Raw genomic sequence first — 15294 nt, forward strand, 5'->3', positions numbered from 1 at the left:
CAAAGTGTAGGGAGAGTCTGTGATTTTTATATTAAACTGATCGAATAACTCAGATCTAGCGAGCTACCTATTTCTCTGCTCATCGGGTATAGTGTATACCTTTACAGACTGTTCTGGGCTGCCTTTTGAGAAATACAGATATTAGAGCAGGAGTGAGAGATGTGTTCATTCCCACATACTTGATGGAGTTAATGGCAGGTGGTGTTTTCTCTTTCTCCTCCTCCACGCCATACTCTGAGCGTGGACATTCTGGTGTCCACGTGGGTGGATGAGTGTGTAGGGCTGTGACATGACTGTTGCTCCCTGAACAGCTCCACACTCCCTGAAGTGGACAAAACACCTGAAACATATACATATATTATACATAATGTTATGGTTGATCGGTGTATATCCTATGTATCGTATAAAGCCCAAGACATGTACTCTTTTGCCTTCTATGATGGCATTTGAATACTATGTTTGCTGCTGTTCCATTTACACATATCCCCGTGTTGCTGTGTCCTAGTCCAAATGTAATGCATTCATTGTTTAGGTTTGGTAAATGCTTTAAACAGACACTGTCCAGGAAGGCTCGTATTGGAATGTGTCCACTGACAACACAGTGGGCTGAGTGGTTATAAAACATCCCCCACATACACAGGTTGGTTTGTAACAGAGTGTTCGTTTTAGAACCAGGATGGGAGACACTGCTGTAAGGTTTCACTCTGTTACCAGCTATGCAACAATGATTCAACATCCTGCAGGGAAAGCACTGGAGTGGATTGGAAATATTAGTAGTGGAGGAAGCACAGCTAATAAAGAATCATTAAAAAACAAGTTTAGCATCACAAGAAACACTTGTTTTTAAAAAGCCAGAGTATAAAGTGTGAAGACACGTCTGTGTATTCTTGTGCAAAATACAAAGCAGCACAAAGATTGCCTGCTACATATCAGTACTGTGCTCATTTTCAGTCCACATTAGAAGTATTTGCCAGGAGGGGGCGGAAATTATTCTATTGTCGTCAAAACCCCAAACCTCCAATGAGTTGTGAAAATATAGTATTGTAAAATTTGCTCATATCAGAACACATGAGAAACACACATATGTTGCAACATTGCACATCGCGCTAAAAGGGACCACTAGATGGTCTAATTATCTCCAAGCCCATTGATTATTTTTTATCCTTCTGAAATTTGGACACTTAAAAGCGGTGGGGCTGCTTGTTAAAGAGCAAATGAAAGGCCAAGTAGAAGGAGGAGGGGTTTATTTGGGCTAAAGCATTTCATATGTTCTAGATTACTCTGCCAGATACTTCTTCATGCTGTAGCCTTCTTCCGGAAAACACCTCATTCATTCCAATACAGAACTTTCTCCCCAACCCTCTTTATTCAAATCCACAATCTGCCACGTCTCTACTTAAACAGTCAGGCTGTCCTTACAGTACTTCTGAGTCCTGGAGAGTAGAGAAGAGCAGCTCCCACCAGATCAGCTTCAACATCAACCATGTTCTCTGGATGTCTGGTGCTGCTGCTGGCAGCTACTACCTGTGAGTGTCCCTGGATGGGGGCCAAACACAAATTAGTGATGGCTTTTTTTTATTTTGTGAAAATGTTTATATGATTTTGTTTATCCTGAGTAATATTATACATGCTTTGTCCACAGGTGTTCACTGTGAAGAACTCACTCAGCCACCCTCTATTACTGTCCAGCCAGGTCAACCACTGACCATTTCCTGTAAGGTCTCATACTCTGTATCTAGCTACTGGACAGCTTGGATTCGACAACCTGCAGGGAAAGCACTGGAGTGGATTGGACGGATAGACACTGATGGAAGCACAGCTTATAAAGGTTCACTGAAAAACAAGTTCAGCATCACAAGAGACACTTCCAGCAACACATTGTTTTTAAAAGGCCAGAGTCTGCAGACTGAGGACACAGCTGTATATTATTGTGCTCGTTACCCACAGTGACACAACCCAGCCCGAGGCATGTACAAAAACAGACTTCATCCGTTAACAGTGGAGTAATCTGTAATCAGGAGGGGGCTAAAAAGTTGTAACGATTTGGCATGAAGACTTGCGATAAAGTGAGATGTGAGTTTCCAGTTGCCACTTTAAAATAAAATGATTTCCTCAGAAGGATAACTGATCCACGGGTACAATCGTCTTTACAAAACAGAGTATAAGTATAGAGACCAACAGAGCAGTGTCATAACAGTTTTTCTGATTATACATTATTGCTTTCAACTCTTTAAACCCTCCTTGTCAGCTCCCGAAAATATTATCTCTTATGCTATAAGATACATACAAACACAAGTCGTCATATTAATAAGAAAAACCAGATAAGACCCTACACTGTCATGGCAACCATAGTTCTAGGTCAGAGTTACCAGACCTCCTGATCTGAGCTACCCCTAGTCCCTGTCCTACACAAACGGAAGAATACAGAGGAGCAAAACAGGGCCATAGATAAGATAGGTTTGAGGCCTGGTGCCTTGGTTGTGGCCATGATCACTACTAAGAACAGGGCATGCTGACTTAGGTCTCCTTCTATATGTGGCATACATGAACAGTCTAAAGCAAATTCACGCCTAGTCAAAAACAGTCAATTTATTAAGGTTAATTTGCAGAATAATGGATAAATAAGGATATGGTAATAAATTAATCCTTTACATTTCCTTCCTTTTGTCCCATCTGGGACAATATAAACAAATAATTAATTTATTAAAATAATGCATTTATTACAATAATTCAATTTATCAGAAGAATCACATAGGCCCCCTCTAGGTTAGATGTATACCATCGGGGCAACTCCAGGTTAACTATGTGAATATTTTACCTTAGCGTGGACTTAGCGTGGTGTAGTCAGTATATATGGGCATCAGAAAATCAGAAAAAGTAAATGAGTCAGTAGGTTTCAGATCTGGGAGAATCAGTCATGTTAAACATCGGGATGTCTCAAACTAAGGCATGTCTCTCAGTTCTAAGCTAAACTGATCCTTCGTGCAAAACCTACTCAGAGCCAATCGGCAGCTGATGCACACGAGAGATACTAAAAGGGCTATAACTACTATGATTACAATGACTATACCAACCCATTCAAAGCCCACCCAGAAATACTGACCCCATAGCTCGGCTATCCAGGAGAATGGTCCTTTGATTTCCTCACTGTGGGCCTGGTGGGAGACTTGTGTCATTTCATTAAGTAGGTCAGAGATAGTTGTTCACAGTGTGTACACCAAGTCAGAGGATTCGGGACAGTGATAGTCACCGGGAGAGCCTTCCTTTTACAAGAGTAGCACGGGTGGATGTTTCCTCGCATTAACTGGCTCTTGCATGGAATATTGATGTTTTTCTTAAGACTCTACTCTGATTTTCAATATCTTCAAATTCCTATTCTTATTGAATGATGACTTGAGTTAATTAACACTCCTTATGATACAAACAGATATTCCTGCCAAACAACAACCCCAATACAGATGCAGTACATTAGAGGATACAGCCCTATATGTACAGCAATGACATTACCCAAACAGTGTGCAATACAACAGCCAAACATCCTCTATGTAAACAATGAAAACACGTATTATCTTGCAAAGCTAATTGACTTGATGGTGACCTCATTCTCTGGATCAGAGACTTCCTGTCTGACCGGCCACATGGTATCATGTCAGATAAATTGGTTTGAAATAACAGGGCACCACAAGGATGTTTTATCACGTATATTATTTTCTGACTACAGTAATGAAATCATGATTAAAGATGATTTTTCTCCAGTCTATTTAAATATGCTGATGACATGGCTCTAGTTGGCCTCATGAATGAAGGGGATATCATGAAAGAAAATATGTATTTTATTAATGTCCCGTTTCTCCAGAATTGGTGCATGGACAGTACCCTGAAAATCAATGTTAGTAAAATGATTGGAAATTAAAATATGCAACAGAAGGAATTTCCACGTAACCCATTCTGTTTCTATCAATAGACATCCTGTGATGTTAGTTGACAGTTTTAAAGACACATTTTAGAAAACTGCTTTAATTTTACAGTGAATAGTGCCAAAAATTTGTTCAGACAATGTTGGTGTTTTGGTGTGAGCCAGTCCATTCTTTAAAGGGTGTACAAATGCATAATTGAAAGTTTCTTGTATTTAACATTGTATGGCAACTTGAATGCCATGAACAGGACCAAATTGTCCAGAATAGTAAATACAGGTTAAAATGATTATTACATGTAAGATATTCATGAAACGCATTTGCATTTGCACTTTCATATATTGTATACTTTGTTTAGTAAGCAAGTATATTTATACAACACAATTCATACACAGAAGCATTTCAGTGTGCTTTACAAAGAAAAAGAGAAATATAAAAAGTTATTAGAAAATAAACAAATACTAGAATAAAAACAATAAATAACAATAAAACATCATTATAATAAAACATAAAATAAGAAAATAGAATGAAAAAGAAATAGAAACATAAGTGGTAAATTCCGTAATAATTTCCATGCGGAAGCTACAAAAGCTGAAAGGCTAAACAGTGCGGTTAAGTTTAAGCGTTCAGTCATAGGCACGTGAAAAGAGAAGTGTTTTAAACCCGGATTTAAAAATGTATACCTTTGGGGCACTTCTAAGAACTTCTGGTAGTTCATTCCAGTTGTGTAATGCATAACTTCTAAACGCAGCTTTGCCATGTTTAGTTTGGAGTCTAGGCTCTACAAGCTGACCGGAGTTCATGGATCTAAGAGCCTTGCTCGATTTATACTCTTCAAACATATCAGAAATGTATTTGGGACCTAAACCATTCAGTGATTCATAGACTAAAAGTGTCACTTTAATATCTATTCTGTGACTGACTGGAGGCCAGTGCAAAGATTTAAGAACCGGAGTGATTTGCTCTGTTCTCTTGGTCCTAGTTAACAATCTAGCAGCAGCATTCTGAATGAGCTGCGGCTGTTTTACAGTCTTTTTGGGGAGTCCAGTATAGTGACCTCAAGGATGTTGTGGATCTGTCGGTAGATATGTGATGACCCAGATGTTCCTGCTCAGGAAAGGATCAGAAATAGCATGTTAAAGTCACAGTTGTGTTTTACAATGCTCAAATTGATTCAAAGCTGCTCAAATATGTACAAACCAGAAAAGGAACCAGGCAAGCCTAGTTCAGCTGGCCCACGGTCATAAGGGATGAATGCTGTTGTCCCTGTCTGGTTTAGATCCATTGTTATCTACACGGCAGTCTGTGTGTTTAACCATTACACAATTTAAGCAGCGGGTAGATTTGGGCGTGAGTGAAAACGGTGTAGTAGGTGCGTGAAATAAGGAACCAACGCAGGGAGGTAGTTTCAATCACTATAGATATATATTAACACAAGGGCACGCGTAAAACTCAAGCGCACAGGCGCAAAACAAGCGTGCAGACAGCTCAATACAAAATGTACACCACACATAGAACAATACCACACAAAGACAGCCAGAAACACAGGAACTTATATAAGCGATCTAATGAGGGAATGGACACCAGGTGTGTGCAATAACAAGACAGGACAGTGCCGTGGGAGGAGGAGCGGCGTGGCTAGAAGGCCGGCGATGACGTGCTCCGAACACCACGTCGGGAGGGGTGGCGCGCGTCCTCCATGCGCGTCCTCGTTACAGTGAGTGATGGGAAGTAAACTCTGTTAACTAACTCAGATCTTTTCAAGTCATTTGGTAAAGAGTTGGAATCTGTCAAGCCATTTAGTTCATTTGAGTCAGTCATGTTCATAGCCCCCAACCCCGGGGGTGAACCAATGATCATCATTTATTCAAGCTATAGAAATTAATGATTCAATCCTTCATGTGTCTATTCTATATATGCAAAGGCTCGGTTTAGCTTATGATATAAACAATGTTTATAACTACAATAAAAAATCAACTACTATATAAATTATTGTAGGTCTACCATGTGTCCAGTTACAAACATGTCTTTAATGCTATTGTCTTGATCTATTTATCTTTGCAAACGTAAAACAAACAGTCTATTCTGTTTTTGGGTAGAAACAATCGTTCAATTGAACAATAAAATTTAATGAGTCAGTCATTCAAAAGTATTTTTTACTTCAGCCAATGGTTATAAGCTCGGTGTATAGTTTGAAGTATTTATGATGACAATCAAGAATAAACGTCTACACATTCATTGTTTTGTACCATGGACACAGTAATTTTAAAATGTTGTACTTGTATAACATAATTTTAATCCAATAATTGCATCTAATTGCATCCATTAACACACTGAAATATATTTTGTAAATTTTGTACATGGTTTTACATTTTTTTGTTTTTGAAGTGCAACAAAAGTTGTTCCAAAATAATAGTTTTACTATTTGTGTGTGGCTGTTTACCATGACAACAAAGGAAAAGTTTAATATCAAAGAAGTCATTGAATAAAAGCCTTTTTAAAATGTTAAACAGATTCACAAGAAGTGTGATGTTATATTACAAAGCATTTCCACTTTAAACTTAATTATTTTCACTTCAATTACATAGGCATTTTTAGTAATGTGTAGCAATCTTTATTTGATTTGATTTAATATACGTAACCTATTTTCTTGCAACTTTGTAGCCCTGTTAAATTGTTTGTACATTTTAGAGAACGTTCTGATGCTGCGTCGCTGTGAGTGTACGTACAAGCATTTTCTTGTCGAACTTGTTTTAGACTACTTTAACAATTGTACATCTGTTTATTTGTACCCATTCATTGTGAAATACTGTATTTTTTTTACTTAAAAAATAAAAGCATTTTACTGGTATATGCTGTGGCTAAACATTCCAGTAAAATGCTTTTATTTTCTAAGGGGTGGGGGGTGTAACAATGGTGAGGTTTGGGTTTTCGCGATATGGCCTAATGCCCAGTGGTGGGGTTTCCTTCAAATTAGGGAGGAGTAGAATGTCCCATGCTGGAGCTGTTCTAACTGTTCTTGACTGTTGATAGTTCCTTTGCGGTTCCTCTTTGTGAAAAGTTGCAACATAAACCGGCTTTGGAGTGTTGAGTAATTAAAGACTGTAGTTCTCACGACTGGCCTGGAATTGGCATCATTCATAAGAGGTGTAAAGATAAATAGGACTATGAAACAGGGGTATTTGGCGCAATGTCTGCAGCCAGTCGTTAAATCCAAAGACAAGCTACATGAACCTGCTGTTATTCAATTCATGAAGAAGTACCGGAGAATGGACTTTGTTTTTAAATGATAATCATAATGGTGTGTGGACTTTTTGTTTTCATCTACAGCTTGCTTTTTGTTGCTATCTCATTCATATAATTTTGAATACAAAATAAAATATTATTTCAACTTAAGATTACTGGTTGTTTGGTAGAAACAAAGATAATGATGTTGCAATTAGAAGTACTGGGAAGGCTACTGTCATGAGTTGCGTAGTGGTGGAGAGTAAGGAACCAGGCGCAAGCAGAGTGGGAGTCGATGTAGTATTTTTTATATAAAGGAACACCGAGCACTGAAACTTAAGCGAAACCAAAGGTATAAATCAAACGGAACACTCACCACGTACCGAAACAAATGTAGACATGGAACAATGACAGACAAGTGAGGGGAGCAGAGGAGAAACATTTAAACACATACTAATGACTTGATTGGGACATGGTGTGAATGATAATTGGAGACAATACAAATGAAGGAGTCCGAGGTGAGTTCATGTACAGCAGGAAACCGAGAAGAGCAGTAGATGACGGAGCTCTCCATCACCTCACCGTCACAGCGACATGACATTTCTTATTGTGGTTTATTATTATTATTGCATGCTGGACATCAAAAAACAGCACAACTTTTTTCTCTCTGACTGCATATACTGTCCACTGTCTTGAAACAATGTGAGCAGTTGTTTGGTTGAATTTAATCCACCACTATTTGAGTGACTGTTTTGGCAAATGATTCATTCAAACGAAACAACCATATTTTTTTCTAACGTGGTTCCTGCTATCGTTGTATGTCTGCTGCCTCGTTGAGCCACTGCCAAATACACATTGCCATTGGAAGCCATGCATGTCCAAGCCATTACACTGCCTCCACAGTGTTTTACAGATGTGGTATGCTTCGGATCGTGAGTTGTTCCAAGCCTTCTTTCTACCTTTTTCTTCCCATCATTCCGGTACATCTTAGTTTCATCTGTCCAAAGAATGCTGTTCCAGAACTGGGCTGGCTTTATGAGATGGTTTTTTAGCAAAGTCTAATCGGGCCTTTCTATTCTTGAGGCTTGTGAATGGTTTGCACCTTGTGGTGAACACTCTGTATTTGCTCTCGTGAAGTCTTCTCTTCATGGTAGACTTGGATAATGATATGCCTACTTCCTGGAGAGTTTTCTTCACTTGGCTGGATGTTGTGAAGATGTTTTTCTTTACCATGGAAAGGATCCTACGATCATCCACCACTGTCGACGTCCAGGCTTTTTTGTGTTGCAGGGCTCACCAGTGCATTCCTTTTTTCCCATAATGTTCCACACTGTTGATTTGGCCACTGCTAATGTTCCTGCCATCTCTTTGATGGATTTTCTTTGTTTTAAGCCTAAGGGTGGCCTGTTTCACTGGCATTTAGAGATCCTTAGACCGCATGTTGTGGGTTCACTGCAATAGCTTCCAAATGCGAATGCCACACCTGACCTTATACCTGCTTAACTGATGAAGAAATAACAAAGGAATAGCTCACACCCGTCCATGATACAGCTTTCGAGTCAACTGTCCAATTACATTTGTTCCCTTGAAAAAGAGGGGCCTACATATTAAAGACACCCTTCCTCCATTTTGGATGTGAATGACCTAAAATTGACCCGAGAGACTGCACTTATTCAATATTTAACTGTAACTTGAATATATTTTGATAAACAGGCAAAATAACAAAACTTAAGTCAGTGTCCAATTATTTCATTCTGGATGATGGTGTCAGGTAAATTACGTAAATATAATCTAAATATAATTGGCTAGACGAGCACCTAAACTCTTTTGTTGTTAGACAGGATGGGGGGGGGAGTCAAATATTCTTTCAATTGGTAATCAACTGATGCTGTGATCTCCTTAGGGCAGATAACCTGGAGGTTCTTGGCGTCCAAGGTCTTGGAGCCCGAAGAGGTTCTTTGGGCTCTGCAGGTGATGTGGGCTACTCCTCAGCACAGTCCTCAGCCCTTCCAGCTTTCTCTACAATGTTCCAACTTTCTCACTACCCTCTGGTATTTTATTACTTTTCTCCCGGTGCCTGCTCACCAGGGTCCAGAACCTGCTTGGCCTGGTTGCCCTTGGAAAGGATTTGGAAAGATATATCACTACAAATGTATGTCAAACATATATAAAACACATGACATGACAAATAATCTGACTCTCTGCAGATCTGAAGAAAAGTTCATTAATAGTCTATTATCATACATCCCAAATGCACTTACATAGACCCAAATGTGTGCAGAGGCCATGAAATGTGTGTTTAAGCAATGGGCAATGTGACAGGACTGCAAGCAAGCAGGGACCCGAAAGCGGACACAGAGGCAGAGGAGGGCGAGTCACAGTATTTATTGCACCAACAGGGATAAGGCAATGTCGTAGTGGGGGACAGGCAGTGTTCGATAAGATTGTCGAAGGTACAGGTGAAGCAGACATGCTCGCAGTGGGGGAAAGGCAGTGTTCGTTGTCGGGCGGTCAGATGGTCGAAGGTACAGGAGAAAATCTTGGAAAACAGGCAAGGGTTGCAACCGGGGGGTAGAATGACAGGCAGAGTGGTTAATAAGACACATAGAACGCTGGAAACGACTGTACAAGACAAGACGATGTGGCAACCCCCAGAGCAGAGAACAGGGTCTTAGTACACAGGGCTAATGGGGGACCGGGAACACCAGGTGAGGGGGTGGGGACAAGACAACAGGGGAAATGCATCAGGGCGTGACACAATGTCACAAATAAAGCCACAATTTAATGAAAGACAGAAAGCTCAACCTAGACAGAAGTTTTTTTTTTCTTTTTTCAAACCTTTTTAGTTGTCTAGGGCACCAATATGTAAACAGAAAACCCACTTGGTGAATAATCGGTTGGGTAATCAGCAATGGATTTCCAGAATACCATTTTTTTTAGGTTAAATAGAAGATAATCAATAAAAAGTGCTCTCTGAAACAAAAGATCTTAAACAATGGCAAAATAGCTGAGCATGCTACATATTTACACCACTGCCAAGGTCTTTAGAGTAATAATGGAAGAGCCTTTTAACACCATGGAGATGCAAATGTCTTCTGTATACCAAGTGCCAAGGTCTCCTCCCCTTCCAGTAGTCTGTTATAATAACTGAACCACCACCATCAAGATCAGTCACAACAACACCTCCCAGTCTCTTCTTCTACATCCAGAACTTATTAAACTAAACAATGAGAGTTCTAGAATGTGTGTTCCTCCTAGCTGTCATCTCTGGTGAGTTATCTGGAGTTATTTGTACACAATCTTGGAGAGAGGAGAGGAGCAGTGATACTCACAGGAATTTATAATCTCTATCTGTTTTACAGCTGTTCAGGGACAGTCACTCACCTCCTCTGAATCAGTGGTGAAGAGACCTGGAGAGCCAGTAACACTGTCCTGTACTGTGTCTGGATTCTCCATGGGAAGCTACTACATGCACTGGATCCGTCAGAAACCAGGAAAAGGACTAGAGTGGATTGGACGGATTGATACTGGCACTGGCACTGCATTTTCCCAGTCGTTGCAAGGCCAGTTCAGTATCACTAAAGACAACTCCAAAAACCAGCTGAGCTTAGAAGTGAAAAGCCTGAAAGCTGAAGACTCTGCTGTTTATTATTGTGCCAGAGACACAGTGACACAGAAGACTGCAGCGCTTTACAAAAACAGATCAACCCTGATCTCAGTGAGGCAACGATGTATCTGTGTTCTTTTATTCACAAACACATGATGGCACAGTGATATCAATGTTATCCACACACAATCACACAAACTGTAAAAACAAACTGTTTATATTCACACGGGCAACTTGATAATTTTATCCAAATTGGGCTCTAGCTGTCGTTTATATTTGTGGATTGCAAAACTTAAGTTGGAGGAACTCTGCTGGACAGTTTTTTGGGGGGCAAATGTATAAGACATCATTGAATGAATGTTATCAATAAACAGAATTACACTACAACTGTCAGGCTCAAGTAGGAATGAGGAGCAGGAATCCAAAGTTGTACTGGTTAACTGTATTTTAATAGTGAAAATAATGGCGTAGCTTGACAATGCTCTAAGCAGGCGAGACAATAACACACAAAGACAGGGGAAGCAGGGGGAACATGTATACTGGGGGGAATGATTAGAATGAGGACCAGGTGCGCTAAACAAGACAACAGGTGAAAGGAATGAATGAGATGGGCGGTGGTGTTAGAAGACTGGTGATGTTGACCGCTGGAGCCTGCCTGCTGCAGGGGGAGGAGAGGCAGCAGAGGACACAGTCGTTACAACAACTCCCAAATATTTGTAACTTAAAAATAAGGAGAACGGACTATGAGAGAAAACACTGTAATGTTGGTGTCCAATATGCACAGTGTAATATGGGAACATATTTTGTGTAAGGCGTATGAGAAGTAGAAGTGTTGCAGTAAATTACTAGCTTTCCGCTTAAGTAAATTCAATGGTTTATAGATTTATCCAACATGAACAATAAAATAATGCATGTTCTGTTAAATTGGCTGCTGTGTTTTGCAATCCACAAGTATAAACGACAGCTAGAGCCCAATTTGGAATTGAGTTCCTGAAAAATATGCCATGGATACTATATTTCCCAGAACTCTAAACTAAACTGCAGAATTTCCATCAAACCGGGTATACCTGTTAGTATGTGCTAGTACACCTGCCAGGTCAGTTTGTGAGATTCTGAAAAACACCACATATTTTTTACATTGACATAAGTTTTCAACACTGTAAGGTTTATTGAAGCGGCTCACTGTAGTTTTATGCAAGGATACATACTACAATAATTTATATGGATAACATGGATTTCACACATCCATATTAACATGTAGTTATATAATAACACATACTGTATATAATTCCTCCTGGAACATATTATAAACTGTAACCCTATACTGAGATACAGACACTTTTTCAATCTGCTTGCTTCAATCCATACTAACAATGTTCAGTTAAATATTTTGTTTGAAATGTGGAAGTAGTTCGGTAGTACATTTGATAGATATGTAGCGTTTATTTTGAAAGAAACCCCTAAAAATGTGGGAACATTTCATTTAATGGACTTGCTGAAACTTTAACTATTATAATGACATGTTACCTTGTGATTGATCATTTTACAATTGCAATCACAATTACAGTAATAAAACTTTAATATTTATATTTTCAAAGGGAAAAACAAAATGAGTCCTAGTGTGGGTGTGTAATAATGAAGTGTTGAGGAGTAACATTGAAGGGAGGGGAAGTGGTGTGGCTGCAGACGCAAGGTTTCGGGCAGGACATCGTGGTCAGACAGGAAAATGGTCGAAACACAGTAAACCAATACAGACGGGCAACGGTACCAAAAACACCAGGCAGGTTGTCGAGAAGACAAGGAGGCAGTCAAAACGACAGGCAAAAATACAAGAAAGGCATGTAGAATATTCCAAAAAGGGTTAGCTAGATTCAGTACACAGAGAATGTGAAAACTGAACCATCTAAACAGACTTAGTACAATAAGTGACGAACAACTACACCTTACAATGAGGGAACAGAACTAAACCGACTAAGTAGGGAACACTTGGGAACAGGTGTGACACATGTGGGTCTAACAACAAAGGACACAATCTATGTTCAAGATAATAGAAAATAACAAACAGGAACCAAAATACAAGAACGTAGAAAACAGGAAAAGTAAAAAAACAGAACAGCCAGACACAGAACCTCACAGCCAGTGAAAGATCTCAGTTAAGGGGACGGAGGGTTGACAATGAATTATGGAGGAGTGGGGTGTTCAGTAAAGGGGAGTGGTGTTGATAATGAATTAAGGAGGAGTGGGGTGTTCAGTAAAGGGGAGTGGTGTTGATAATGAATTAAGGAGGAATGGGGTGTTCAGTAAAGGGGAGTGGTGTTTATAATGAATTAAGGAGGAGTGGGGTGTTCAGTAAAGGGGAGTGGTGTTGATAATGAATTAAGGAGGAGTGGGGTGTTCAGTAAAGGGGAGTGGTGTTGATAATGCATGTGGATGGGGGCAACAGAAAACATTGTCTTCATCTCTGTTGCTTCTGGCAGCTGTTGTTTGTGAGTCTGTGGATTCATTTTTTATTTTTTATTCAAATGTTTATCCATTCTGTTTTACATTTAATTTTGATAAAATATGTACTTTGTTTCAACACGTGTTACGGGTCAGACATTGACTGAGTCTGAACCAGTAGTTCAAAAGCCTGGAGAATCTTATAAATTGACCTGTACTACATGTTCAGTAATTGTGTTATGCACTAGATAAGGACTGGAGTGGATTGCAATGGTACACACACAGAGTACTCAAATATCTTACACCCGGTCAGTCCAGGGTAGATTCCCCATCTCCAGAGACAACTCTAACAGTGAATTGAACCTAGAGATGAAGAGCCTGAAGAGTGAGGACACAGCTGTGAATTATTGTGCAAGAGACTCACATTAGTAAAACAAATGGAAGGAACCTTGCAAACACCATCTGGAGTAAAAAGGAAGTATTTCTACAATCACAATACATGCACATACATTATCAGCTGGCCATAATCATGAGGTGAGAAACAAGTCGAAGGTCACATACAGTATCATAGCACAGTGAGACAGATATAAGACACCTATTAACTTAATTAAGCGAGTTCTCCTGTTGATGCACCAACAGGCATAACATCACCTTCTCTCCAGGTCATTTATTCACTGAGAATTGGCAATGTTTCTTTTCATTCAGAATTTGTCCCTAATCTTTAGCTAGTATTTCACATATTGAATTGGCAATGTATGTACATCCAATAGATTTTGTAAACAGTTAAGTATCTATATTAATGTGGTACATTCTCAAAGATGACAAGTGTCTTCAGATTACAATGGTTGTGTTTTTATGCTCAGATATACAGATATAAACCCTCTGATAACTCCCACTAGTCTCTCTAGTCTACGTCAATGCAAATCCACCCTCTGGTTCCTTCCCTACTTAAACAGTGTTTGTCCATAGAGGTCTTCTGAGTCCTGGAGAGTAGAGAAGAGCAGCTCCCATCAGAGCATCTTCAACATAAACCATGTTTTCTGTATCTCTGCTGTTGCTGCTGGCAGCTATTACCTGTGAGGTTACCTGGAAGGGGGGGGGGGGTTATTAGTGATGGCTTTTTTGTTTTGTTAAATTGCTGCGTGTAGTGAGTAATATTATAATATTATACATGCTTTGTCCACAGGTGTTCACTGTGAAGAACTCACTCAGCCACCCTCTATGGCTGCCCAGCCAGGTCAACCACTGACCATTTCCTGTAAGGTCTCATACTCTGTATCTAGCTATTGGACAGGTTGGATTCGACAACCTGCAGGGAAAGCACTGGAGTGGATTGGAAGCATATATACTGGAAATGTAGCCTACAAGGATTCACTGAAAAACAAGTTCAGCCTCACAGTGGACTCATCCAGCAGTACAGTTACTTTAACTGGGCAAAATCTGCAGGCTGAAGACACAGCTGTGTATTATTGTGCAAGAGATTCACAGTGACACAAACCAGCATTGAACCTGTACAAAAACTGACAATCCTTAAACATTTTAAGATACATAAATCTATCAGGAGGGGATGATAGCCATTTTCTTTTGTGAACATCCTCATGGAATAATGCATTCCTTTGTAGATAGGTATTGTACCAATTAATTTACCTTAATTCATACATATATAAAGAAGCAGTCATCTACTTTTTTGATGGCTAAGTTGTGGAAAGACAAGTCAACTCAGCCTTTACACAGAGAGAGAGACATCCATATATGGAGACAAAACCCACTGTCCCCATGCTAGTACTCAGTTACCTTACTCACTGGAGGGATGCTCCATAACAGCTCCATCAATTAGTAAAGCTAATCCATTAATATGACAAAACAGAATTCACAGCCCCTTTACCTTTCCTGGGCCATGAACACGTTAAAACTGAAAGCAAAGGTTAAAGAAATATCTTATAGAGTTGAAACACAATTTTACCCCCAGCAGTTGCCCTGATTTCCTCTGTTGTAGAAACAACTTCTCACTCAGCTCACTTGCTCTGTGTTCCATATACTTAATTGGAAGTTATATGCATTTTGACAAATGGAGGAGCAGCCCCTCCAAGAACTGCCACCTTAACGTGG

At 39.7% G+C, this 15294-nt stretch overlaps 1 protein-coding gene and 1 long non-coding RNA gene across 10 annotated transcripts in view; one reads left to right on the plus strand and one right to left on the minus strand.

Moving 5' to 3' along the window:
* Positions 1–15294, plus strand: part of LOC105008122 — a 493667-nt gene that overhangs the window by 276809 nt on the left and 201564 nt on the right. The window contains exons 1-2 of one of the 9 annotated variants that reach the window (XM_034295305.1): positions 1417–1526; positions 1643–1936. The exons of the other annotated variants lie outside the window; for them this stretch is intronic. Of the exons in view, the coding sequence (XP_034151196.1) occupies positions 1484–1526; positions 1643–1936 (337 nt within the window). The 5' untranslated portion in view covers positions 1417–1483. Of the gene's footprint in view, positions 1–1416; positions 1527–1642; positions 1937–15294 lie in introns of those variants that run through there. 9 annotated transcript variants of the gene reach the window in all.
* LOC114840416 overlaps positions 1–15294 on the minus strand; it is a 415324-nt gene that overhangs the window by 217193 nt on the left and 182837 nt on the right. The gene's annotated exons all lie outside the window — the stretch shown is intronic.

The sequence above is a fragment of the Esox lucius genome, chromosome 11, assembly GCF_011004845.1.
Source record: "Esox lucius isolate fEsoLuc1 chromosome 11, fEsoLuc1.pri, whole genome shotgun sequence".
Classification (NCBI taxonomy): Eukaryota; Metazoa; Chordata; class Actinopteri; order Esociformes; family Esocidae; genus Esox; species Esox lucius.